Raw genomic sequence first — 25,485 nt, forward strand, 5'->3', positions numbered from 1 at the left:
TAAAATCTTGGCGTAAATTTTTAAGTCTATATTTAGGAGTGATATTGGCCTGTAATTGCCTACTACCTCGCTTGATTTACCTGGTTTTGGAACAACTGTGATCATTGCTTCTAGTAGGGAACTAGAAAGAGCACTTCCATTATCTATACCAGTGTATAATGATAGAAGATGGGGATTTATCTGTTTCTGTAACAGTTGATAGAATTTTGCCGTAAGGCCATCTGGGCCTGGTGATTTACCATTTGGTAGTGATTGAATAACTAAAGCGATTTCGCGTAGGGTAATAGGAGAATCTAATAGTAGTTTATGTTCATCGGTAATGGATGGTATGTTAATGTTGTCTAAGTATGTCTGTAGAATTTCCGTTTTATCTGGGGTAATAGTGTCTTGTATATTATACAAATTCGTTTAGTAGGAGACAACACTTATTAAGACTTTTTATATCATTTAAGACTTTTAATACACATCTTTTTGTGTTTATATGTTTTGGTATTCCCCTCTCTCCTGAGGGGCACTTACTCTATTGTTTTTAACTATTTTTTAATTGTTTTCAATCGAATTGTTATATGTACATAGGGTACCCTAGTTTATGTGAATGTAATAAATGTATTTTAATATTTTAATATTATTTTGTTATTCTGATACTTTAGCCTATAGCTGGCGCTCCCTCTTTCTATATACGCTTTTATGAACAGCTTGTAAAGCTTGTGGGATATTCCTCTATCAGACCAAACTTGGCCAGTAGTCTTCTTATCCCAGCTTCAAGATGAAATGATAAGAAATATCCCAGAGCAGAGAAAGTTTGTAAAATGAGGAAGCAGTACTCAGTAGACAGGGTAGTCTTTAGCGGCAACAGGAAGGAAATCCAGCAGCATGGCAGTTCAGGGATAAACCAATAGAAGGACTGGAAACAGGCAGGAGTCAGCAACAAAGGAAATCCAGTAATATAACAGTTCATGGATAAACCAATAGAATGGTCAGGCAGGCAGAGCTTGGTAACAGTAAAGCAATCCAATAGTTCAGGGGTTAAGCAGGCAGAGTGGTCAGATAGGCAGAGTTCAGCAACAGTATAACAATCCAGTACTTTAGGGGTTAAGCACTCAGAGTAGTCAGACAGGCAGAGTTCAGCAACGTTATGGCAATCCAGTATATAGGGGTTAAGCAAGCAGAATAGTCAGAAAGCAGAGGACAGCAACATTGTAGCAATCCAGTACTTGAGGGGTTAAGCAAGCAGAGTAGTCAGACAGGCAGAGTTCAGTAACATAATAACAGTCCAGCATATACAGATAATAGCACCCAGGAACACACACAGTAACACCAATACTTGGGCAGTGATGTAAGGTGAATGGAGTACGTCATCGCCGCACGCTCTGAACCACCACCTGCATCTATGGCAATGGCCATAGCAACGAGTCACCACTGCCGTGTCTATGGCAACAGTCATAGCGAGCAGTGGCGTGGCAATGGTGTGACATAGCCCCCTTCCTAAGGGTTACCTCCGAGAACCAAAGTCGGCATGGAGGGATGAGCAGCATGAAACCTGGAGACCAAAGAAGGAGCATGCACATCACGGGCAGGAATCCAGGAACGACCTGCCACAGAGTAACCCTTCCAATGCATGAGGTACTGCAGTTGCCTGCGCCTGTATCTGGAGTCCAGGATCCTAGCAACCTCGTACTCAGGTTCACCATGAATTAAGAGTGGAGGAGGAGGAGGTCTGAGTCGAGTATGTCTGTTCCTGATGTATGGCTTGAGTAGTGAGATGTGAAAGACTGGGTGTATGCGCAGGCAAGGCCACATTGTAGGCAACAGGAGACAGTGTTTTAAGGACCTTGTAAGGACCGATAAACCTAGGCCCTAATTTGTAACTGGGTTGACGTAGACGCATATGTCGAGTAGAGACCCAAACACATTCACCTACCAAATAGGCATGAACAGAAGCTCTATGATGATCAGCAAACCTCTTGTATCTGGAGACAGCTGAACATAACTGAGAGCGAATACGTTGCCAATGAATAGTGAGGTTAGTAACGTGTTGGTCTGCAGCAGGAACCCCTGTGGACTGAGCAGAAAGAGGAAAGACACAAGGTTGGTAACCTGCTGTGGCTTGAAATGGAGAACATCGTAGAGAGGAGTGCCAATGAGTATTCTTTGCCAGCTCAGATAGGGGTAACAATTCAGACCAGTTGGTATGGAGAGAATTAACAAAAGTTCTGAGATAGGCTTTGAGATCTTGGTTCACTCTCTCAGTCAGCCCATTAGTCTGAGGATGGTAGCCAGAAGACAAGGAAACAGTGGTTCCAATCAATTTGCAAAAGGCTCTCCAAAAAGTAGAGATTACTTGTGGACCTCTGTTGGAAACAATATTCACGGGAATGCCATGTAGTCGTACCACATGTAACAGTAAAAGAGATGATAATTCTTGGGCAGATGACAGTTTCTTTAAGGATACAAAGTGAGCCAATATGGAAAATCGATCCACCACAACTCAGATGATCAGCTGATGGTCAGAAGAAGGGAGATCCACAATGAAATCCATTGTTATGTGTGTCGACGTTTATTTAGGACTGGACATCAGTTGGAGCAAGCCAGGAGGCAAGGATCTGGGAGTCTTATTGGCAGCACAAGTAGTGCAGGCTTTCACATAATCCTGAGCATCAGACTTCATGGTAGGCCACCATAAATGTTGGGGAAGCTTAAAGGGACACTGAACCCAATTTTTTTCTTTTGTGATTCAGATAGAGCATGACATTTTAAGCAACTTTCTAATTTACTCCTATTACCAAATTTTCTTCATTCTCTTGGTATCTTTATTTGAATTGCAAGAATGTAAGTTTAGATGCCGGCCCATTTTTGGTGAACAACCTGGGTTGTTCTTGCTGATTGGTGGATAGATTCATCCACCAATAAAAAGTGCTGTCCAGAGTGCTGAATAATAAATAATAATAATAAAATAATAAAAAATATAATAATAAAAAAGCTTAGATGCCTTCTTTTTCAAATAAAGATAGCAAGAGAACAAAGAAAAATTGATAATAGGAGTAAATTAGAAAGTTGCTTAAAATTGCCCTCTTTATCTGAATCATGAAATAAAAAATGTGGGTTCAGTGTCCCTTTAAAAGGTCTTGTCAAACCTGGATATCCTGACAGTTTACTATCATGAGCCCAGGATAGCACAGGGGTACGTAGGTTCAGAGGTACAAAGAAGACATTGGGAGCCGTGTGGGCTTCAGGAGGCTTTCTAGACTGGGCACCTTGCAGTCTTTGAAGAAGAGATGTGTTAAAGGGGCACTGAACACAATTTTTTTCTTTCATGATTCAGATAGAGCATACAATTTTAAGCAACTTTTTAATTTACTCCTATTATCAAATTTACTTCGTTCTCTTGCTATCTTTTTTTAAAAGCCAGCCCATTTTAGGTTCAGCACCATGGATAGTGCTTGCTTATTGGAGGCTTACATTTACCCACCAATAAGCAAGTATAACCCAGGTTCTCAACCAAAAATGGGCTGGCTCCTATGCATCACATTCCTGCTTTTTAAATAAAGATAACAAGAGAACAAAGAAAAATTGGTAATAGGAGTAAATTAGAACGTTGCTTAAAATTGCACGCTCTGTCTGAATTATGAAAGAAAAATATTTGTTTTTAGTGTCCCTTTAAGTTGAGCAACCACACAGGAGGGGTGTGAAACTACCCTTTCGAATGGATATCATTTAGGGCCATTTTTTGTGGTGTTATTCTTGCTGTATCTGGATTGTAGTCACTAAGGTCTGCCAGCAAAATTTCTACACTGGAATTTGGCCTCCTGCAGTTATTGTAATATTTAATACTTACCTGTACTTACTCTACTAAGAGATATTAGCACAGGCTATTTTAATGCTGCTATTCCCTTAATTTTATTAATAATTATTTTTTATAGACTTCTTGTTTGTATTTATGTTACTGTTAATATTCACAGTGAATCAGTTGCCTTTTTCGAGCAAAATGATGAAAGAATTGGAGGATCCTATAAAAAGGCTGTATATGTGGAATATACAGATTCAACTTTCACAAAACAAAAAACGAAGTCCTATGAAGAAGTTCACCTTGGAATCCTGGGTAATTTTTCACATATTCTTGTTGTATACCTAAAGTATTATTTTTTCATGTAGGGTTGTTGATTATATAAAGCAAAAGTATATTTGTTCACGAGAAAGGGAAGTGACTATTGGTTTAAAAAATTTGGTGAAACACAAAATATCTGAGCACTAAAGGAAGGCAAGGAAACAGCCAAATCTTATTTAACTAGAAATGTGTGTGAACAGGTTTGCATATTATGTGGATGCTTTCCAATCTGAAGTAACAATAGACAATACATTGAGATGTTTCATAATACAGTTTAATATTTTCCATTCTTTTATGAAAACCAAAATAATCTTTTCTATATAACATAAGGAGTGTCTTTTTATTAATTAAACATCTAAATAATTGTAGACATTCTAGGTTTACGAGCATTAGAAGCTTGTGTAAAAAAAATAATACTATTGGGAAGGGGCAATTGAAAAGGTTTTGATATGAAATCTAATTAACTAGAACTGTTACTCATTTGCATCTCCAGAAATCAATAATTGGGGGTGTGCTCAGTCATAAGCAGATGAGATCGAGGGCCAATAATAATTGTCAATGCTAAAGACCTACACATTGCCCTCAGCCCTCCCCCTACAGAGACGTCTATGCTGTTTGAAAAAAAGGGTTGCAAAGGTTGCTGTTGCCTGGTATCGAAGAAAGCTGTCTAAGGGAAACAGTAAAAATAATTTAGCATGGGAATCAGCCACTAGTATTTTACAGCTCTTACAAAAAAAACATGTTTAAAAATATTTTTAATTATATCTTCTGTTTTATTTCTAATTATTATTCAATTTGCTCAATTATTTTGAAAAAAGATCCTCAAAATAACAACACACCTGATGAATGGATGATAATTGGGATAGTTTAATATCTATAATTATATTATATCCAAATTTACAATTCCAGGGAAACATATATTTTTCACAATGTCACAACAGTACATTTTAGTGCTTGCTTCTAAATTATTCAGCTCCTAAATGGGATTGCAATAGGTTAATCTCACACATGTAAATAAGTATTCAATGTGGGCTACTACAAAATAACTTTTCTATAACCCTAAGAGGTATAAGAGGGCTATTGTATCTCTTTGTTTTGAGGGAACTTCCAGTTTCTATCCTGAAATCAGGAATTTAACACACAAAAGGATCAACCCCATAGTTTAGGGAGCATATAATTTATCATTTGTTTCTTCTGTTATCTAATCTGCACATTTCAGCATATATTGTTTTTTACATTTATGTGACACTAATTCTTGTTTTCAATTTCCCAAAGCAGTAGTAAATGTACTTCTCTTAAAAGAACATGAAACACACATTTTTTCTTTCATGTTTCAGATAGAACATACAAACTTTACAATTTATTTCTATTAACTAATTTGCTTCATCCTTTGGTATCCTTTGTTGAAGATGCACTACTGAGAGCTAGCTGAACACATTAGGTGAGCAAATAACATGAGACATATATATGCTGCCACCAATCAGTATCTTCTAAACCTACCTTGGTATCCTATTCATCAAAGGATACCAAGAGAAAAAAAAACCAAATTAAATGATAAAAGTAAAGTTGTTAAAATCCCATGCTCTTAGGTTTCATGTCCCTTTAAACCTCAACAGAGGAGTGTTAGTGCTTCCTATAGTAAATTCCAGGGAATAAAACCTTTAAATAGTTACAGGGGTGTTTAAAATTACTTAAAGGGACACTAAACCCCAAAAAATCTTTCAATATTCAGATAGAGCATGCAATTTTAAGCAATTTCTAATTTACTCCTATTATTAATTTTTCTTCGTTCTCTTGCTATCTTTATTTAAAAAGCAGGAATGTGATGCATAGGAGCCAGCCCATTTTTGGTTGAGAACCTGGGTTATGCTTGCTTATTGGTGGGTAAATGTAAGCCTCCAATAAGCAAGCGCTAATTATGGTGCTGAACCTAAAATGGGCTGGCTGCTAAGATTTATATTCCTGCTTTTAAAATAAAGATAGCAAGAGAACAAAGAACATTTGATAATAGGAGTAAATTAGAACTATCTGAATCATGAAAGAAAAAATTTGGGTTCAGTGTCCCTTTAAACTAAAGATTGGGGTAGTTCCTTCCTTCTTTTTTTTTTTTTTTTTTTTATTATTAAATAATCTTTTATTGAGGTTTTGCGAAAGATAAAGCATAAAATGATCGCCATATAACAGTAATGACAAAAATTTAGCTGAACAATAGTCACTGATATAAGTATGAAAAATAATAAGTGACAAGATATAGGCTTCTCAAACCTCCATTTTACAGTAAGAATATCTTGAATGAATGACTATTTGGCTGGCCACTTTTGGGCGATTTAGTTATGAAAGGTGAAAGACATATGATAGTGACAGTGTCGGACACTTTTGGGCCCCTTGACACCTGATATAAGTATGACACAGTAATAGTGCCTTCTGAAGATTCACAGAGAATAATAATAATACCCAGTTTAAAAATTATTGCGATGTTACATTTTAGTTATCACAATGGTCACTTTTATACCTTAAAGAAAAAAATAAAACTTCTCATATAGATTGCTAGGACTCAGTTATTCAAAGATTTACAGAGAATTATAACAATGCATGTGATAACTAATACATTGAATTAAAATGTAGTACAGAGATATTGGCTTACAAGAATGGTTAGAAGGAGAACCCTGGTCACTTAAGGTGCACACAACATTTCATGAGGTATCCTAATATATGCACCCCCCCCCCCCCTTCATAATGACTACATTCATTCTACTAGTGGACAAAATGATTGGGATTATGTTGGGATTAGGATGTGACCTCCACCTGGTTCCTGTTAGCAGCTGTACTAGGGCATTCAAATTAAGAACCAGTGTGTTGTGTCAGAAGAAATTCCAGTTTTAGGATAGCAAGATGGTTGGCTATATAGTTTTCAAAGTGACATTCAGGAAAAACACAAGCCGGCCATACAGTATTCAGGCTCATTGAGATGGAAGGGGCAGTCTACAAAACCAACATTTCTGAAGGTAATTACAATTTTAATCATAGGAATTGTGAATTCAAGAATAAATATTAAAAACAAAGTGCAAAATGCAACCAATATTTTTTATTTATTTATAGATAAAAAAACAAAAATAAAATACATTAGAGCATGTTATTTTACTGTTGCCAGCATATAACTATGTAGTTAACGTCTGAGAAGGCTAAGCACATAGTCAAAGTAAGCTTAAGAGCAGCAATGCACTTCTGGGATCTAGTTGCACACAGCTGGTGAGCCAATGACAAGTGGCATATGTGTGTAGCCACCAATCAGGGATTTGACCATGGAAACCAAGAAAATTAAGTAAATGTGATGACAGAAGTAAATTGAAAACTCTCTTAAAATTACATGCCCTATCTGAATCACGAAAGAGTAAACAGACATTAACCCTTTAAGGACCAGGCATTTCAGACTAAAACTTCCCCAAAAGACCAGAGCATTTTTAGCATTTTTGCCATCACTACATTTAAACAGAAATAGAGCTTTGGGTTTTTTTTTGTTTTTTATTTACCTATCAAAAATATATATTTTGGTTTAGTAGACAACCCAAGGTATTGATCTAGGCCCATTTTGGTATATTTCATGACACCATTTCACCGCCAAATGCAATCAAATAAAAAATAATTTTTCACAAATTTTAGGTTTCTCACGGAAATTATTTACAAATATCTTGTGCAATAATGGCATAAATGGTTGTAAAAGCTTCTCTAGGTTCCTCTTTGTTCAGAAATAGCAGACATATATGGATTTGCCATTGCTTTTTAGTATTTAGAAGGTTGCTAATTGCAGCTATGCACCACACTAAATTATTCCCAGCAGTGAAGGGGTTAATCAGGTAGCTTGTAAGGTTAATTTTAGCTTTAGTGTAGAGATTACCCTCCAACCTGACACTTCCCACCCCTTGATCCCTCTCAAATAGCACTCTTCCCCACCCCCCAGTAGTCACCCCCACCTTAAGTACTGGCAGACAGTCTGCCAGTATGCAGTTTTACACTTTTTTTTATTATTGTTATTATTTTCCTTAGTGTAGTATTACCCCGTTACCTTCCCACCTCTCTGATCCCTCCCAAAAAGCTCTCTAACCCTCCCCTTCTAACTAATTCCCGCCATCTTAGGTACTGGCAGCTGTCTGCCAGTACCCAGTTTTCTATAATTTTGTGTGTTCTTTTTTTTATTTTAATAATAATAATAAATTGAAAACATTTTTTTTCTGTAGAGTAGCTGCCCAACTCCCTCCCCTCTCCCTCATTTACCCACCTCCCCCTCCAATAACCTTTCCCTACCCTCTGATGCCCTCTTATGCCCCCATTCACTCTTATGATCTCTCCCTGTCGCACTTAGCTTTTTTTTTTACTGCCTCTCTCCAGCGATGGGACGCCCACCCGCCTTTTGACTAACCCTTCCACACCATCAACGATCGGCACTACCGGTACCTCTGCCCTGCCACACTCGTAGGGCATGCAGAAAAAGTGCGATCTCACTACTTTTAGCGAGATTGCAGCAGAGAGAGGCCTAGAACAGCAGCATCGTACAGGGTACGGCTTAACGACCAGCTGTACTAGGGCATTCAAATTAAGAACCAGTGTGTTGTGTAAGAAGAAAGTCCAGTTTAAGGGCAGATTAAAAAGGACAGTCCTATGTATTATAAGTAAGAAATTGGCCAATCTCTGCACATAAATACATGCATAGCCTAACAATGACCATTAAATCTCTACTTAAAGAGTTAAATATTGCTGAATTTAAAATGAAAAAGGAATGACAGTAACATAATTCTTTTTATGATAGAGAATAACTGAGCTAATATACAAACTTACGGCTAGATTACGAGTTTTGCGTTATGAGTAAAAAAGCAGCGTTAAGCCTCATAACGCTGCTTTTTTACTACCGCTGCTATTACGAGTCAATAGGATAACAGCCAATAGGATTGAGCTCGCATTCTATTGGCTGTTCCAAGAATGCAAGCTCAATTCTATTGGCTGATTGGATCAGCCAATAGGATTTTTTCAACCTTAATTCCGATTGACTGATAGAATTCTATCAGCCAATCGGAATATAAGGGACGCCATCGTGGATGATGTCATTTAAAGAAACATTCATTCGGGAAGAAGACTTCGTTGGAAGAGAATGCTCCGCGCCGGATGTCTTGAAGATGGAGCCGCTCCGCGCCGGATGGATGAAGATAGAAGATGCCGTCTGGGTGAAGACTTCTGCCCATCTGGAGGACCACTTCTCCCGGCTTGGATGAAGACTTCTCCCGGCTTGGAAGAAGACTTCTCCCGGCTTCGTTGAGGACTTCTTGCCGCTTCGTTGAGGACTTCTCACGGCTTCGTTGAGGATGGATGTCGGATCTTCAAAACTGTAAGTGGATCTTCAGGGGTTAGTGTTAGGTTTTTTTAAAGGTTTATTGGGTGGGTTTTATTTTTAGGTTAGGACTTTGGGCTGCAATAGAGCCAAATGCCCTTTTAAGGGCAATGCCCATCCAAATGCCCTTTTCAGGGCAATGGGGAGCTTAGTTTTTTTTTAGTTAGGGTTTTATTTGGGGGGTTTTGTTGTGTGGCTGGTGGGTTTTACTGGTTGGGGGGTGTTTGTATTTTTTAACAGGTTAAAGAGCTGATTTCTTTGGGGCAATGCCCCGCAAAAGGCCCTTTAAAGGGCTGTTGGTAGTTTAGTTTAGGCTAGGGTTTTTTTTATTTTGGGGGGCTTTTTTAATTTTGATAGGGCTATTAGATTAGGTGTAATTAGTTTAAATATCTTGTAATTTGTTTTTTATTTTGTGTAATTTAGTGTTTGTTTGTTTTTTGTAATTTATGTAATTGTATTTAATTTATTTAATTTAGGTATTTTATTTAATTGTAGTGTAGTGTTAGATGTTAGTGTAACTCAGGTTAGGTTTTATTTTACAGGTAAATTTGTATTTATTTTAGCTAGGTAGTTAGTAAATAGTTAATAACTATTTAGTAACTATTCTACCTAGTTAAAATAAATACAAACTTGCCTGTAAAATAAAAATAAACCCTAAGCTAGATACAATGTAACTATTAGTTATATTGTAGCTAGCTTAGGGTTTATTTTACAGGTAAGTATTTATTTTTAAATAGGAATTATTTATTTATTAATAGTAAGTTTGATTAAGATTTAATTTAATTATATTTAAGTTGGGAGGTGTTAGGGTTAGACTTAGATTTAGGGGTTAATAAATTTAGTATAGTGGCGGCAACGTTGGGGGAGGCAGATTAGGGGTTAATAAATGTAGGTAGGTGGCGGCGATGTTAGGGACGGCAGATTAGGGGTTAATACTATTTAACTAGTGTTTGCGATGCAGGAGTGCGGCGGTTTAGGGGTTAATATGTTTATTATAGTGGTGGCGATGTCCGTATGTCCGATGTCAGTATAATGTAGGTGTCAGCGATGTCGGGGGCAGCAGATTAGGGGTAATAAGTGTAAGATTAGGGGTGTTTAGACTCGGGGTTCATGTTAGGGTGTTAGGTGTAAACATAAAATGTGTTTCCCCAAAGGAATCAATGGGGCTGCGTTACGGAGCTTTACGCTGCTTTATTGCAGGTGTTAGACTTTTTCTCAGCCGACTCTCCCCATTGATGTCTATGGGGAAATTGTGCACGAGCACGTACAACCAGATCACCGCTGATTTAAGCAGCGCTAGTATTGGAGTGCGGTATGGAGCACAATTTTTCTCTACGGTCACTTCTCGACTTTTAACGCCGGGTTTATAAATACCTGTAATACCACCGCTGTAGGTAAGTGAGCAGTGACAATAAGGTGCAAGTTAGTACCGCACCCCTCATACCGCAAAACTCGTAATCTGGCCGTAAGTTAGAATTTTAATGTTACTAGTCTAGGTAACGGCAAACTAAAGGGACATAAACTATATTTATAAAATGAGCAGCCTGACCATCTATGCCAAAGTCGCTATCCAAACGAGAATCTTAACAGAATGTGCTGCTGCTCAGCAGTTTTAGGATAGCAAGATGGTTGGCTATATAGTTTTCAAAGCAAAACTGGCATTTTAAACATTTTAAATAATGTTGAGTAGTGAATAAAGGCAATGTAGAGATTAACGGTCATTTATATAGGCTACCACAATACCCATGACCTAACTTGTTACCCTTCACATGTTATATGACAAGTGATAGCAACAGTGGAGCTGGAGATTATCTGTCTCACTTCAGGTTGCTCTTGAGTGTATGATCTCCGGGCATAAGGAGAAAAAAATAAGAGTTCTTGACTTGCTGACACATAGTAATAGATTCCTGGCCTACAGCACCTTGAGCACTAGACGCTCAGCCCGAGATGTCTAGTTTAACCCTATCCCACCCTACATAGTACCCTATCTCTGTCAGACAGCTTCCACTCGAGTGTGCATTCCAGCTGTCCTTGGCAGTGTCAGGCTCAATATCAAAGGAGGCAAAGTAGGCAGACCGGGCGGTACGGACATCAGAACCCCAAATGACTATAAGAGGAGTAAGTTCCACAATCAGAATTTTCTGTCGGCTGGTCTCTTGGGATATGGACAACGTGTGGGGTAAGTTGAACTCATCACTGTACATTCCTACTACTGGATCATAGTGAACGCCATCCTCTAGCATAATACTGCTTCCTGTCGGTAGGTATTGCTGAGTGTAAAGCTCCGTCTCCTCTATGTTCTTTGGTGTAACAGTAGGATGAACGTCACTAAAGTCTTGGCAGCTGTCTAAACTTTCCAAGGCAGCACAAAGAACTTTGCATTAACCAAGCTGTGTTGAAATATAATTGCCATTTTTCCTGATATTGGACATATTGAGCGTTGCTAACTATTGGGGCACCGCTTTACTTACATCCTTCAGAGTTTATGAGACTTATATGTATGGGCAACCTTATCTTTTGAGTGTACAAAGAACATTGTTTGCTGCGTAGGGTGGTTCTGGGAGGAACGCAACTTTAACTTTTCAAAGCAAACCTGGAATAAATCTTCAAACACCTTAAGTGAGCTCAGTATGCAAGCTTCTATGACAAACAATATGTTCTTCTGTCTTATGTCTCTTAAGAGAAAATTAGCAGTGTAGTTTAAACTGCTTAACCCGGGTATCCGGGAAGTTGAAAACAGCAAAGTAGGCCGCCATCTCAGCCTCCAACTGTCCAATTTAGGGCTCTCGATTTATCATAGCAGAGAAATAAACGTAGTTAGCAGATCAGTGAGAGTTCTAATATGAGTCTCCTGCATATGATAGCAATGATGTCAGAATAATCAGTGGATAACTGACGGATTATCTGTCTGAAACCCGGAGCTCCTAATTTCTGCGACCAATCATGGCGGTTGTTCAAACACTCCCCCAAGTTCCTTCCTTTTTATGAACGTACAAGAAGACTTCATGAAAATAAACTCCCCCTCTTTAAATATTATATTTAACAGCTTGCTTAGGATTGCCAACCATGTTTAACAGAATGTTAAAGGACATGAAACACAATTTTTTTTTTCTTTCATGATTCAAAAAAGCAGGCAATTTAAAAAAAAAAGTTTTCATTTCACTTCTATTATATAATTTGCTTCATTCTCTTGATAACCTTTGTTGAAAATCTAAATAGGCTCATGAGCTGCTGATTGGTAGCTGCACATAGATGCCTAGTGTTTTTGGCACACCCATGTGCATTGCTATTTCTTCTACAAAGGATACCTAAAGAATAAAGCAAACTATATAATAGAAGTAAATTGGAATTTTGTTTAAAATTGTATTTATCTGAATCATGAAAGAAAAATGTTGGGTTTCCTGTCCCTTTAACACAATAAATAGGAATCATGTTGTCACTGCAGTTTGCTCTTTTACATTATCCTGAATACATTGGTACCCTATGTGTAGGTCAGTGAAGGTCAGAATATTAACACAAAAATGTAAAGACCAAAGAAAAAGGATATTACTATAACTTCTCACCACATCAATAGATAACTCACTGAGTAATTCAGTAACTGGATAAGAAAAATATTTATTCCTTCAAATGTTGTTCATAGACAAACAATATTCATTGATCTATGTGCTGGTAATATTTATTAAATATTAACTATAGATATTGAGACAAATATTAACTATTTCTCACGTTGTGCTTTGTATTTTAACTAGGACCAGTTATTTTTGCACAAGTAGGAGATTCTATCAAAGTGACATTCAGGAATAACGCAAGCCGGCCATACAGTATTCAGGCTCATGGAGTGAGCTACAGCAAAGAGATGGAAGGGGCAGTCTACAAAACCAACAGTTCTGAAGGTGATTACAATTTAATCATGGGAATTGTGGATTCATAAATAAATATTAAAAACAAAGTGCAAAATGCAACCAATATTTTTATTTATTCATAGATAAAAAACAAAAATAAAATACATTAGAGCATATTATTATAAGACGTGAAACAAAAACAAAAACAGAGGCGCCACATGTGTAGATCAATATAACCAGAAATCCAGTAAGAGTAGAATAAGGGTACTCACAAGCGAAGCGGCACTCTCTTGTGCCAGTAGGGGCGGGCTGGTTTTTTGCAGCAAACCAGCTGGCTGTGTGTCTGCCAGATGGATGGAGGGTGTTTGTCTCCTGGGTATCAAACACTGGTCCAAAACTGCAGAGGAAGGAGGAGGAAGAGCTACAGTGCCCTTAGGTTACTGCTATGAGGGTAGTAACACCAACACCAAACTTATGTAAAAGTATAAAATCAGTATTTTATTGTACAAAATAAAAATACCAAATGGTATAACAAATTACAGCTGGGTGATGACAACCTATCTCCCCATAGACCATACAATATTGCGACGCGTTTCTCGGGGAACACCCCGTTTCCTCAGGCTTGTATGTTTGTAGTATGCATGAATGCCCTTTATATAGGGTTTAGTAACCTAATGTTCAAATGAACCCTCCCCTTCCTTTACACAGATTAACCTATCATGTCCTTCCTTTCCAAACACTCCCCATTGTTGTGGATATGTGCTGTTAAATTAATTCTAATTATGTACCTCAGTTAAGTTTGAATTTGTATAACTTCATTTATCTCTAAGTCTCTAGTGTTCATATATAAATAAGTGGTTAGATCGATAATGGACTGTCTCGATCGTTCACTATGTATCATATTGTTTTCGTAAAAAACTAGCATATGTTCCGTGTCTGGCCAATAGGATTACGGCCATATCGGGGGCCTGTTCCGACATGGCAATCCCATTGGTTACATTCTAGGCTGCATGAAATGTAATCATGACGTGATGTCATGTGATCGAAGTTGTACCGAATTGTGCCAAATAGCTATTGCCGTAATTTACGTCTAAAAGAAATGACGTGTGATCACGTGATCATGACGTAATGTCATGTGATCGCAGTTGTGCCAAATAGCTATTGCCGTGAAATACACTGATTAGAGCCGTGTTTGTGAAAAAATACAATATAAAAAAGTGATTGGTATAACGAGGTCTATATGTTGACATAATAAAAAGTAATGTGTGTAATATACTGGAAATATTGCTATAGTGATCACTAATAAACAAATGATCATATGACTAACTAGTGAATGGTGCTCCGGATTGAAATAATAATATATGTGATAAAAATAACTATAATGAGGTGACGTTGACACCCAGTAGATAAGTGTGATGTGCTAATATACAGGGGTATTAGTGTAAGTGATATTAATGGGCTATATTAAATGTACAGGGGTATTAGTGTAAGTGATATTAATGGGCTATATCAAAGGTGTATTATATTTGGATAATACCATAAAGTGATAATATTGTTATCCTATGTTCACTGTGAATATGTAAATGTGCTACTAAAAGTGATAATAAATATGAGTGAAGAGTTAATATAATGAATTCGAACTGTTAGGATAAAAATGCTATATATAAAATACAATTAGTCTAAATTCCCAATGTATATACAAATGACTGTAGTGAGAATTTCTCTATGGATGAAATTTGTCTTTGGTTTGAGATATATATAAAATTAGTGATTGTGAACTAACAACAATGAGGTGTCGAAAAGTCCAGCGAACAAAAAGCACATCTAACCAAATATATATTCTAACAGTTAGCCAAACATATATTGAATATACCAATATCTCATATATACATATGAACAAAGAATTCTACACAAATGCTGCAGAATCTATGACCTCGTTCAGGCCAATGGGAAATAAGCTATTGAATTTATAGATCCAATAGGTTTCCCTTTGTCTCAATTTGGAAAACCTATTGTATATATTGCTAGGAGGGATTCTTTCCAATGGTGTTATTTTAAATGAACATTTACCAGGAATATAACTATTACATATATGTCTAGACACACTATGTTTCAGCGATTTGGATTCAATGTTCCTCAGATGTTCACTCCATCTGGTCCTGACTTTTCTACAGGTCCTACCTATATACTGGATTCCACATTGGCAGGACAAGGCGTATATTATGCAGTTGGAATCACAGGACAATCGATTTCTAATGGGTATTACTTCTTTTGTGTGGTTAACTATTATGTCACTGTGACCATGTGTTATATATTTACACATGTGGCATCGTTTCTTTCCACATCTAAAGGTCCCTATTTTGCTGAAAATATGATTATTGTGGATCTGATCTCTCTGTCCTATGATATTAGTAGATCTCCTTTTTGACATCACCACCTTACTAGGGGCTAGTTTTTGTTTGTAAGTGGGGGCTCTCTTGAACACTAATTTAGGTTGTAATGGAAGAGTTTTCTTCAGAACGGGGTCTTTTAGAAGAATCGGCCAATGTTTTTTAAGGACTTTGTTAATGATTTTATGGTTAGAGTTGTATTGTGTAATAAACAAAGGTTGTTTATTAGCAAAGTTTTCCTTATCTCTGTCTTTTGTTTTGACTGAGGATAGTAATTGTTCCCTATGTAGGTTCTTGGCTTTCTCATAGCCTTTTGTGACTAAATCCGCGGGGTATCCTTTTTCAATAAATCTACATTTTAGGATCTGTGATTGCTGATTGTATTGGTCAATGGTGCTGCAGTTTCTTCGCAGTCTACAAAACTGACTAAAAGGAATGTTCGTTTTCCATTTAGTTAAATGGTTGCTAGAGAAGTGTAGAAAATTATTACAGTTCACCTTTTTAAAAAAAGTGGACGTGGATATATTCTCTTCTTGGTCCCAGGATAGAACGACATCCAGAAATTCTATACTTTCTTTTTGTAAATTGTGGGTGAAACTAATGCCCATATTGTTATCATTTAAATGTGATACAAAATCCAAGGCTTCTGATTCTAAACCATCAAAAATAAAAATCAGGTCATCTATATAACGGCCATAGAACACCAGATTGCCCCTCCATTGCGAATTGTATATATAGTGATCTTCATAGCAACCCATAAAAAGGTTGGCAAAACTAGGGGCAAATCTGGTGCCCATGGCCGTTCCCCTGATCTGTAGAAAAAAAGAATCCAGAAACTGAAAATAATTGTGTTTTAAAATGAAATTAATAAGTGAGATCAGATATTCTTTTTGGTTTAAAGGCATATATAAATCTCTATTCAAATATATCGAGGTGGTGTTAATTCCCAAATCATGAGATATATTCGAATACAGTGATCCAACATCACATGTAAGCCAAAGATACTTCTTATTTTTATCCAATTGCACAAGAGAAAGTTTATTGAGCAGGTCTTTAGTGTCCTTAATGTAGGATGGTAAAGTGATGACATACCTCTGTAGGTAAATGTCTATATATTCTGACAATCTGTCGGTGATACTATTCATGCCAGCTATAATGGGTCTACCCGGAGGCTCTTTTTCATTCTTGTGCAATTTGGGTAGATGGTAATAGTAAGGTATGCTAGGATGGTCTGGGGTTAGGTATCTTTTCTCTTTTTTGGTGAGGATCTGTAAGTTAAGGCCTTGTTCCAATAAGGTGTTAAGAATTTTTGTATACTCTATGGTGGGATCATACTTTAGTTTAGTGTAATAATTGGTATCCTCTAGAATTCTACAAGCTTCTTTTACATAGTCAGAATAATTCTGCAGCACTATGCCACCGCCCTTATCTGCCTGGCGGACGACCAGATTCTGGTCATCCATCAGACTTTTAAGGGCCCTGGCTTCGTTGGGCCAAGTTTTCTTTTTGCCCATAATCCTTTTTGGCATTGATTCGAAATCTTCTAAGACTAGTTGCTGATATAGGTCTATATAAGATACTTCTTCCTTGGGAGGATAAAATGATGAAGGGGGAGCCAATGAAGTATGTATTACTCCTTCAAAAAGTTCCTCCATTAGTGAGCTAGGATCATATGATATAACCGTAGAGGGATTTCTCATTTGACCTGAATTTAATAGTATAGGTGAACCCTCTGTATTATGTTTTCTCAAAGCCTTCATTGCGAAATATCTCTGAATTGATAATTTGCGTGTGTATTTATTATACTATTACCATCTACCCAAATTGCACAAGAATGAAAAAGAGCCTCCGGGTAGACCCATTATAGCTGGCATGAATAGTATCACCGACAGATTGTCAGAATATATAGACATTTACCTACAGAGGTATGTCATCACTTTACCATCCTACATTAAGGACACTAAAGACCTGCTCAATAAACTTTCTCTTGTGCAATTGGATAAAAATAAGAAGTATCTTTGGCTTACATGTGATGTTGGATCACTGTATTCGAATATATCTCATGATTTGGGAATTAACACCACCTCGATATATTTGAATAGAGATTTATATATGCCTTTAAACCAAAAAGAATATCTGATCTCACTTATTAATTTCATTTTAAAACACAATTATTTTCAGTTTCTGAATTCTTTTTTTCTACAGATCAGGGGAACGGCCATGGGCACCAGATTTGCCCCTAGTTTTGCCAACCTTTTTATGGGTTGCTATGAAGATCACTATATATACAATTCGCAATGGAGGGGCAATCTGGTGTTCTATGGCCGTTATATAGATGACGTGATTTTTATTTTTGATGGTTTAGAATCAGAAGCCTTGGATTTTGTATCACATTTAAATGATAACAATATGGGCATTAGTTTCACCCACAATTTACAAAAAGAAAGTATAGAATTTCTGGATGTCGTTCTATCCTGGGACCAAGAAGAGAATATATCCACGTCCACTTTTTTTAAAAAGGTGGACTGTAATAATTTTCTACACTTCTCTAGCAACCATTTAACTAAATGGAAAACGAACATTCCTTTTAGTCAGTTTTGTAGACTGCGAAGAAACTGCAGCACCATTGACCAATACAATCAGCAATCACAGATCCTAAAATGTAGATTTATTGAAAAAGGATACCCCGCGGATTTAGTCACAAAAGGCTATGAGAAAGCCAAGAACCTACATAGGGAACAATTACTATCCTCAGTCAAAACAAAAGACAGAGATAAGGAAAACTTTGCTAATAAACAACCTTTGTTTATTACACAATACAACTCTAACCATAAAATCATTAACAAAGTCCTTAAAAAACATTGGCCGATTCTTCTAAAAGACCCCGTTCTGAAGAAAACTCTTCCATTACAACCTAAATTAGTGTTCAAGAGAGCCCCCACTTACAAACAAAAACTAGCCCCTAGTAAGGTGGTGATGTCAAAAAGGAGATCTACTAATATCATAGGACAGAGAGATCAGATCCACAATAATCATATTTTCAGCAAAATAGGGACCTTTAGATGTGGAAAGAAACGATGCCACATGTGTAAATATATAACACATGGTCACAGTGACATAATAGTTAACCACACAAAAGAAGTAATACCCATTAGAAATCAATTGTCCTGTGATTCCAACTACATAATATACGCCTTGTCCTGCCAATGTGGAATCCAGTATATAGGTAGGACCTGTAGAAAAGTCAGGACCAGATGGAGTGAACATCTGAGGAACATTGAATCCAAATCGCTGAAACATAGTGTGTCTAGACATATATGTAATAGTTATATTCCTGGTAAATGTTCATTTAAAATAACACCATTGGAAAGAATCCCTCCTAGCAATATATACAATAGGTTTTCCAAATTGAGACAAAGAGAAACCTATTGGATCTATAAATTCAATAGCTTATTTCCCATTGGCCTGAACGAGGTCATAGATTCTGCAGCATTTGTGTAGAATTCTTTGTTCATATGTATATATGAGATATTGGTATATTCAATATATGTTTGGCTAACTGTTAGAATATATATTTGGTTAGATGTGCTTTTTGTTCGCTGGACTTTTCGACACCCCATTGTTGTTAGTTCACAATCACTAATTTTATATATATATCAAACCAAAGACAAATTTCATCCATAGAGAAATTCTCACTACAGTCATTTGTATATACATTGGGAATTTAGACTAATTGTATTTTATATATAGCATTTTTATCCTAACAGTTCGAATTCATTATATTAACTCTTCACTCATATTTATTATCACTTTTAGTAGCACATTTACATATTCACAGTGAACATAGGATAACAATATTATCACTTTATGGTATTATCCAAATATAATACACCTTTGATATAGCCCATTAATATCACTTACACTAATACCCCTGTACATTTAATGTAGCCCATTAATATCACTTACACTAATACCCCTGTATATTAGCACATCACACTTATCTACTGGGTGTCAACGTCACCTCATTATAGTTATTTTTATCACATATATTATTATTTCAATCCGGAGCACCATTCACTAGTTAGTCATATGATCATTTGTTTATTAGTGATCACTATAGCAATATTTCCAGTATATTACACACATTACTTTTTATTATGTCAACATATAGACCTCGTTATACCAATCACTTTTTTATATTGTATTTTTTCACAAACACGGCTCTAATCAGTGTATTTCACATTGATATTATATTGCAATGGGTCCACAATGTGTACATCGGACTATCAGCGTAATACACTTTTTAACTTGAATTTCCCATCTATCATTATTAGTTTTACGCTAGTGATAAATGTATAACCAGTGACATTACATTAGTTACAATTGCGCTTCCTCATTGGCTCTACAGTCATATGTAGGCGTAATTATGTCACCCCTAGCAACTACAATGGGGTTAAGCCACAGAGGCTTGGGCCGCAGTGATCACGTGACCACACGTCATTCCCTTTAGACGTAAATTACGGCAATAGCTATTTGGCACAACTGCGATCACATGACATTACGTCATGATCACGTGATCACACGTCATTTCTTTTAGACGTAAATTACGGCAATAGCTATTTGGCACAATTCGGTACAACTTCGATCACATGACATCACGTCATGATTACATTTCATGCAGCCTAGAATGTAACCAATGGGATTGCCATGTCGGAACAGGCCCCCGATATGGCCGTAATCCTATTGGCCAGACACGGAACATATGCTAGTTTTTTACGAAAACAATATGATACATAGTGAACGATCGAGACAGTCCATTATCGATCTAACCACTTATTTATATATGAACACTAGAGACTTAGAGATAAATGAAGTTATACAAATTCAAACTTAACTGAGGTACATAATTAGAATTAATTTAACAGCACATATCCACAACAATGGGGAGTGTTTGGAAAGGAAGGACATGATAGGTTAATCTGTGTAAAGGAAGGGGAGGGTTCATTTGAACATTAGGTTACTAAACCCTATATAAAGGGCATTCATGCATACTACAAACATACAAGCCTGAGGAAACGGGGTGTTCCCCGAGAAACGCGTCGCAATATTGTATGGTCTATGGGGAGATAGGTTGTCATCACCCAGCTGTAATTTGTTATAGCATTTGGTATTTTTATTTTGTACAATAAAATACTGATTTTATACTTTTACATAAGTCTGGTGTTGGTGTTACTACCCTCATAGCAGTAACCTAAGGGCACTGTAGCTCTTCCTCCTCCTTCCTCTGCAGTTTTGGACCAGTGTTTGATACCCAGGAGACAAACACCCTCCATCCATCTGGCAGACACACAGCCAGCTGGTTTGCTGCAAAAAACCAGCCCGCCCCTACTGGCACAAGAGAGTGCCGCTTCGCTTGTGAGTACCCTTATTCTACTCTTACTGGATTTCTGGTTATATTGATCTACACATGTGGCGCCTCTGTTTTTGTTTCACGTCTTAGAATACATCATCCAGTGGGGTGAAGACAGAGAGCAGCCTGTTCAAACACTGATGGACATTTAAAGAGTTTCGCTGGACTTTCCAGATTGGGTTCTATATACCACTGTATTGTATATATTTTTAAAATATTTTTTGTTTTTAGTTTTTTTATGTACTGTGTTAGCAAACTGGTGTATAACACTGTTTTTTGTTCTAATGCTAGTTGTAACATCATTTTATTTTTTGCACTAGCAACTTATATATACCGGAAATAAGCGCCTCCTATAGGGGCCCAGTGATAGCCTTATCACTGTGACTCTTGCATAGTATTATATTTACCTGGTTTTCGGTTTGATAGGAGAGCTGCTACTTTTCACCATACATATATATATATATATATATATATATATTCTATATATATTTTTATATATTATCTTTATTATTTTATATTATTATTTTTTCTTGTATATACTTCACAACTGTTGGTATATTTTATTATCACTTGCCTCTATTATTATCATCTCACATTAATATGTTGTCTTCCTCTGAGAGAGCTTTAAGGAGACAAAGTACCACACATGATGATAATAATACAGGAATCATTGTTGACCCCGCCACCAATGCTAGTATAGAGAGTCTGTTTACTAAGTTGGAAGACTTACTCAAAAATGAGAATAGGCATTGGTGGGATTTAGACTGTTTAAAGAAATCTAAAGAAAAGAAACAGATCCCCAGGGGTTTGCGTGTTTTTAAGAATTGCTCTTTTAAAAATAACCCAGATTTGCTCACTAAGTGGTATGGCATTTTAGATGAGTGTTCCTTCAAACTCATTGACCTACTCATCTCCCATAGACAGCTATTGGTAGATGAGGTAGGGGTAGAAATAGACAACATCCAGAAAGAACTAGAAGGGTTCAAAGAACATCCTGAATACCATAAACTTAACACTCAAACGATTAAATCAGTAGACGAATACCAGACAGAAATCATAACTAACAAAAACAACAAAATTAAAAGAGATGAAGAAGACTACAGTAAAGGGGAAGTTTATACTTACAATAGAAATAAACCCAATAAGGTTAATGATTGGACTGTGGTACAACGTCACAAAAACAAAAATAATCACAACTATCAGTCCTATTACAACTCCAATCGGAATAATAATCAAAAGAATTCATTTAGTTACCCACGTGGGAACCAATATGGGGACTACAATGGTAACCGTAATAAGGATACCCAACAATATAATGAGGGCCCGGGTACCAACCGGAATTCAGAACCTCTATATAATAGATCTAACTATGCAGATAGGGATTATAGAGGTACACCACAATATCAGGAATATCACAACCCTAATTATATTCCCATCAATAACAGATTTCAAGCCCTCAGCTCCGGGCAGGATGAGGTATTTGATCAATTGAGAGAAGCAAGACCCTCTACATCAAAGGCCATTACTACCCCTCTTACTTCATCTGGGCCTTTTTTAGAGAATTCGAACCTCGCACCCTTATGGAGGCGACCGAACCCTACTCCAAATCAAAAGAAAAGACCACATCCAAACGGGGAAGGCGAGGGAGAGGGAAAACCAACAAAAAAGAAAAACTCACAAAATTAAGAAAGGGCATATTTAATCTCTCTTCACATATACTCTCAGATGATGAGGTGAGAGTTCTGGGAAGAGGTCTTTCCTATTGCCCTCCAAATCCGCATAACATTTTTGAACTTTTTGTGGATTTGAATAAATACACACGCAAATTATCAATTCAGAGATATTTCGCAATGAAGGCTTTGAGAAAACATAATACAGAGGGTTCACCTATACTATTAAATTCAGGTCAAATGAGAAATCCCTCTACGGTTATATCATATGATCCTAGCTCACTAATGGAGGAACTTTTTGAAGGAGTAATACATACTTCATTGGCTCCCCCTTCATCATTTTATCCTCCCAAGGAAGAAGTATCTTATATAGACCTATATCAGCAACTAGTCTTAGAAGATTTCGAATCAATGCCAAAAAGGATTATGGGCAAAAAGAAAACTTGGCCCAACGAAGCCAGGGCCCTTAAAAGTCTGATGGACGACCAGAATCTGGTCGTCCGCCAGGCAGATAAGGGCGGTGGCATAGTGCTGCAGAATTATTCTGACTATGTAAAAGAAGCTTGTAGAATTCTAGAGGATACCAATTATTACACTAAACTAAAGTATGATCCCACCATAGAGTATACAAAAATTCTTAACACCTTATTGGAACAAGGCCTTAACTTACAGATCCTCACCAAAAAAGAGAAAAGATACCTAACCCCAGACCATCCTAGCATACCTTACTATTACCATCTACCCAAATTGCACAAGAATGAAAAAGAGCCTCCGGGTAGACCCATTATAGCTGGCATGAATAGTATCACCGACAGATTGTCAGAATATATAGACATTTACCTACAGAGGTATGTCATCACTTTACCATCCTACATTAAGGACACTAAAGACCTGCTCAATAAACTTTCTCTTGTGCAATTGGATAAAAATAAGAAGTATCTTTGGCTTACATGTGATGTTGGATCACTGTATTCGAATATATCTCATGATTTGGGAATTAACACCACCTCGATATATTTGAATAGAGATTTATATATGCCTTTAAACCAAAAAGAATATCTGATCTCACTTATTAATTTCATTTTAAAACACAATTATTTTCAGTTTCTGGATTCTTTTTTTCTACAGATCAGGGGAACGGCCATGGGCACCAGATTTGCCCCTAGTTTTGCCAACCTTTTTATGGGTTGCTATGAAGATCACTATATATACAATTCGCAATGGAGGGGCAATCTGGTGTTCTATGGCCGTTATATAGATGACCTGATTTTTATTTTTGATGGTTTAGAATCAGAAGCCTTGGATTTTGTATCACATTTAAATGATAACAATATGGGCATTAGTTTCACCCACAATTTACAAAAAGAAAGTATAGAATTTCTGGATGTCGTTCTATCCTGGGACCAAGAAGAGAATATATCCACGTCCACTTTTTTTAAAAAGGTGGACTGTAATAATTTTCTACACTTCTCTAGCAACCATTTAACTAAATGGAAAACGAACATTCCTTTTAGTCAGTTTTGTAGACTGCGAAGAAACTGCAGCACCATTGACCAATACAATCAGCAATCACAGATCCTAAAATGTAGATTTATTGAAAAAGGATACCCCGCGGATTTAGTCACAAAAGGCTATGAGAAAGCCAAGAACCTACATAGGGAACAATTACTATCCTCAGTCAAAACAAAAGACAGAGATAAGGAAAACTTTGCTAATAAACAACCTTTGTTTATTACACAATACAACTCTAACCATAAAATCATTAACAAAGTCCTTAAAAAACATTGGCCGATTCTTCTAAAAGACCCCGTTCTGAAGAAAACTCTTCCATTACAACCTAAATTAGTGTTCAAGAGAGCCCCCACTTACAAACAAAAACTAGCCCCTAGTAAGGTGGTGATGTCAAAAAGGAGATCTACTAATATCATAGGACAGAGAGATCAGATCCACAATAATCATATTTTCAGCAAAATAGGGACCTTTAGATGTGGAAAGAAACGATGCCACATGTGTAAATATATAACACATGGTCACAGTGACATAATAGTTAACCACACAAAAGAAGTAATACCCATTAGAAATCGATTGTCCTGTGATTCCAACTACATAATATACGCCTTGTCCTGCCAATGTGGAATCCAGTCTATAGGTAGGACCTGTAGAAAAGTCAGGACCAGATGGAGTGAACATCTGAGGAACATTGAATCCAAATCGCTGAAACATAGTGTGTCTAGACATATATGTAATAGTTATATTCCTGGTAAATGTTCATTTAAAATAACACCATTGGAAAGAATCCCTCCTAGCAATATATACAATAGGTTTTCCAAATTGAGACAAAGGGAAACCTATTGGATCTATAAATTCAATAGCTTATTTCCCATTGGCCTGAACGAGGTCATAGATTCTGCAGCATTTGTGTAGAATTCTTTGTTCATATGTATATATGAGATATTGGTATATTCAATATATGTTTGGCTAACTGTTAGAATATATATTTGGTTAGATGTGCTTTTTGTTCGCTGGACTTTTCGACACCCCATTGTTGTTAGTTCACAATCACTAATTTTATATATATCTCAAACCAAAGACAAATTTCATCCATAGAGAAATTCTCACTACAGTCATTTGTATATACATTGGGAATTTAGACTAATTGTATTTTATATATAGCATTTTTATCCTAAC

The 25,485-nt window shown here is 36.7% G+C and overlaps 1 protein-coding gene across 1 annotated transcript in view; it reads left to right on the forward strand.

The window, feature by feature from the left end:
• Nucleotides 1-25,485, forward strand: part of LOC128657326 (ceruloplasmin-like) — a 352,838-nt gene that overhangs the window by 215,350 nt on the left and 112,003 nt on the right. The window contains 2 exon segments of the mRNA XM_053711627.1: nucleotides 3,960-4,099; nucleotides 13,235-13,378. Of these exon segments, the coding sequence (XP_053567602.1) occupies nucleotides 3,960-4,099; nucleotides 13,235-13,378 (284 nt within the window).

Source organism: Bombina bombina, chromosome 4, assembly GCF_027579735.1.
Source record: "Bombina bombina isolate aBomBom1 chromosome 4, aBomBom1.pri, whole genome shotgun sequence".
Taxonomy (NCBI): domain Eukaryota; kingdom Metazoa; phylum Chordata; class Amphibia; order Anura; family Bombinatoridae; genus Bombina; species Bombina bombina.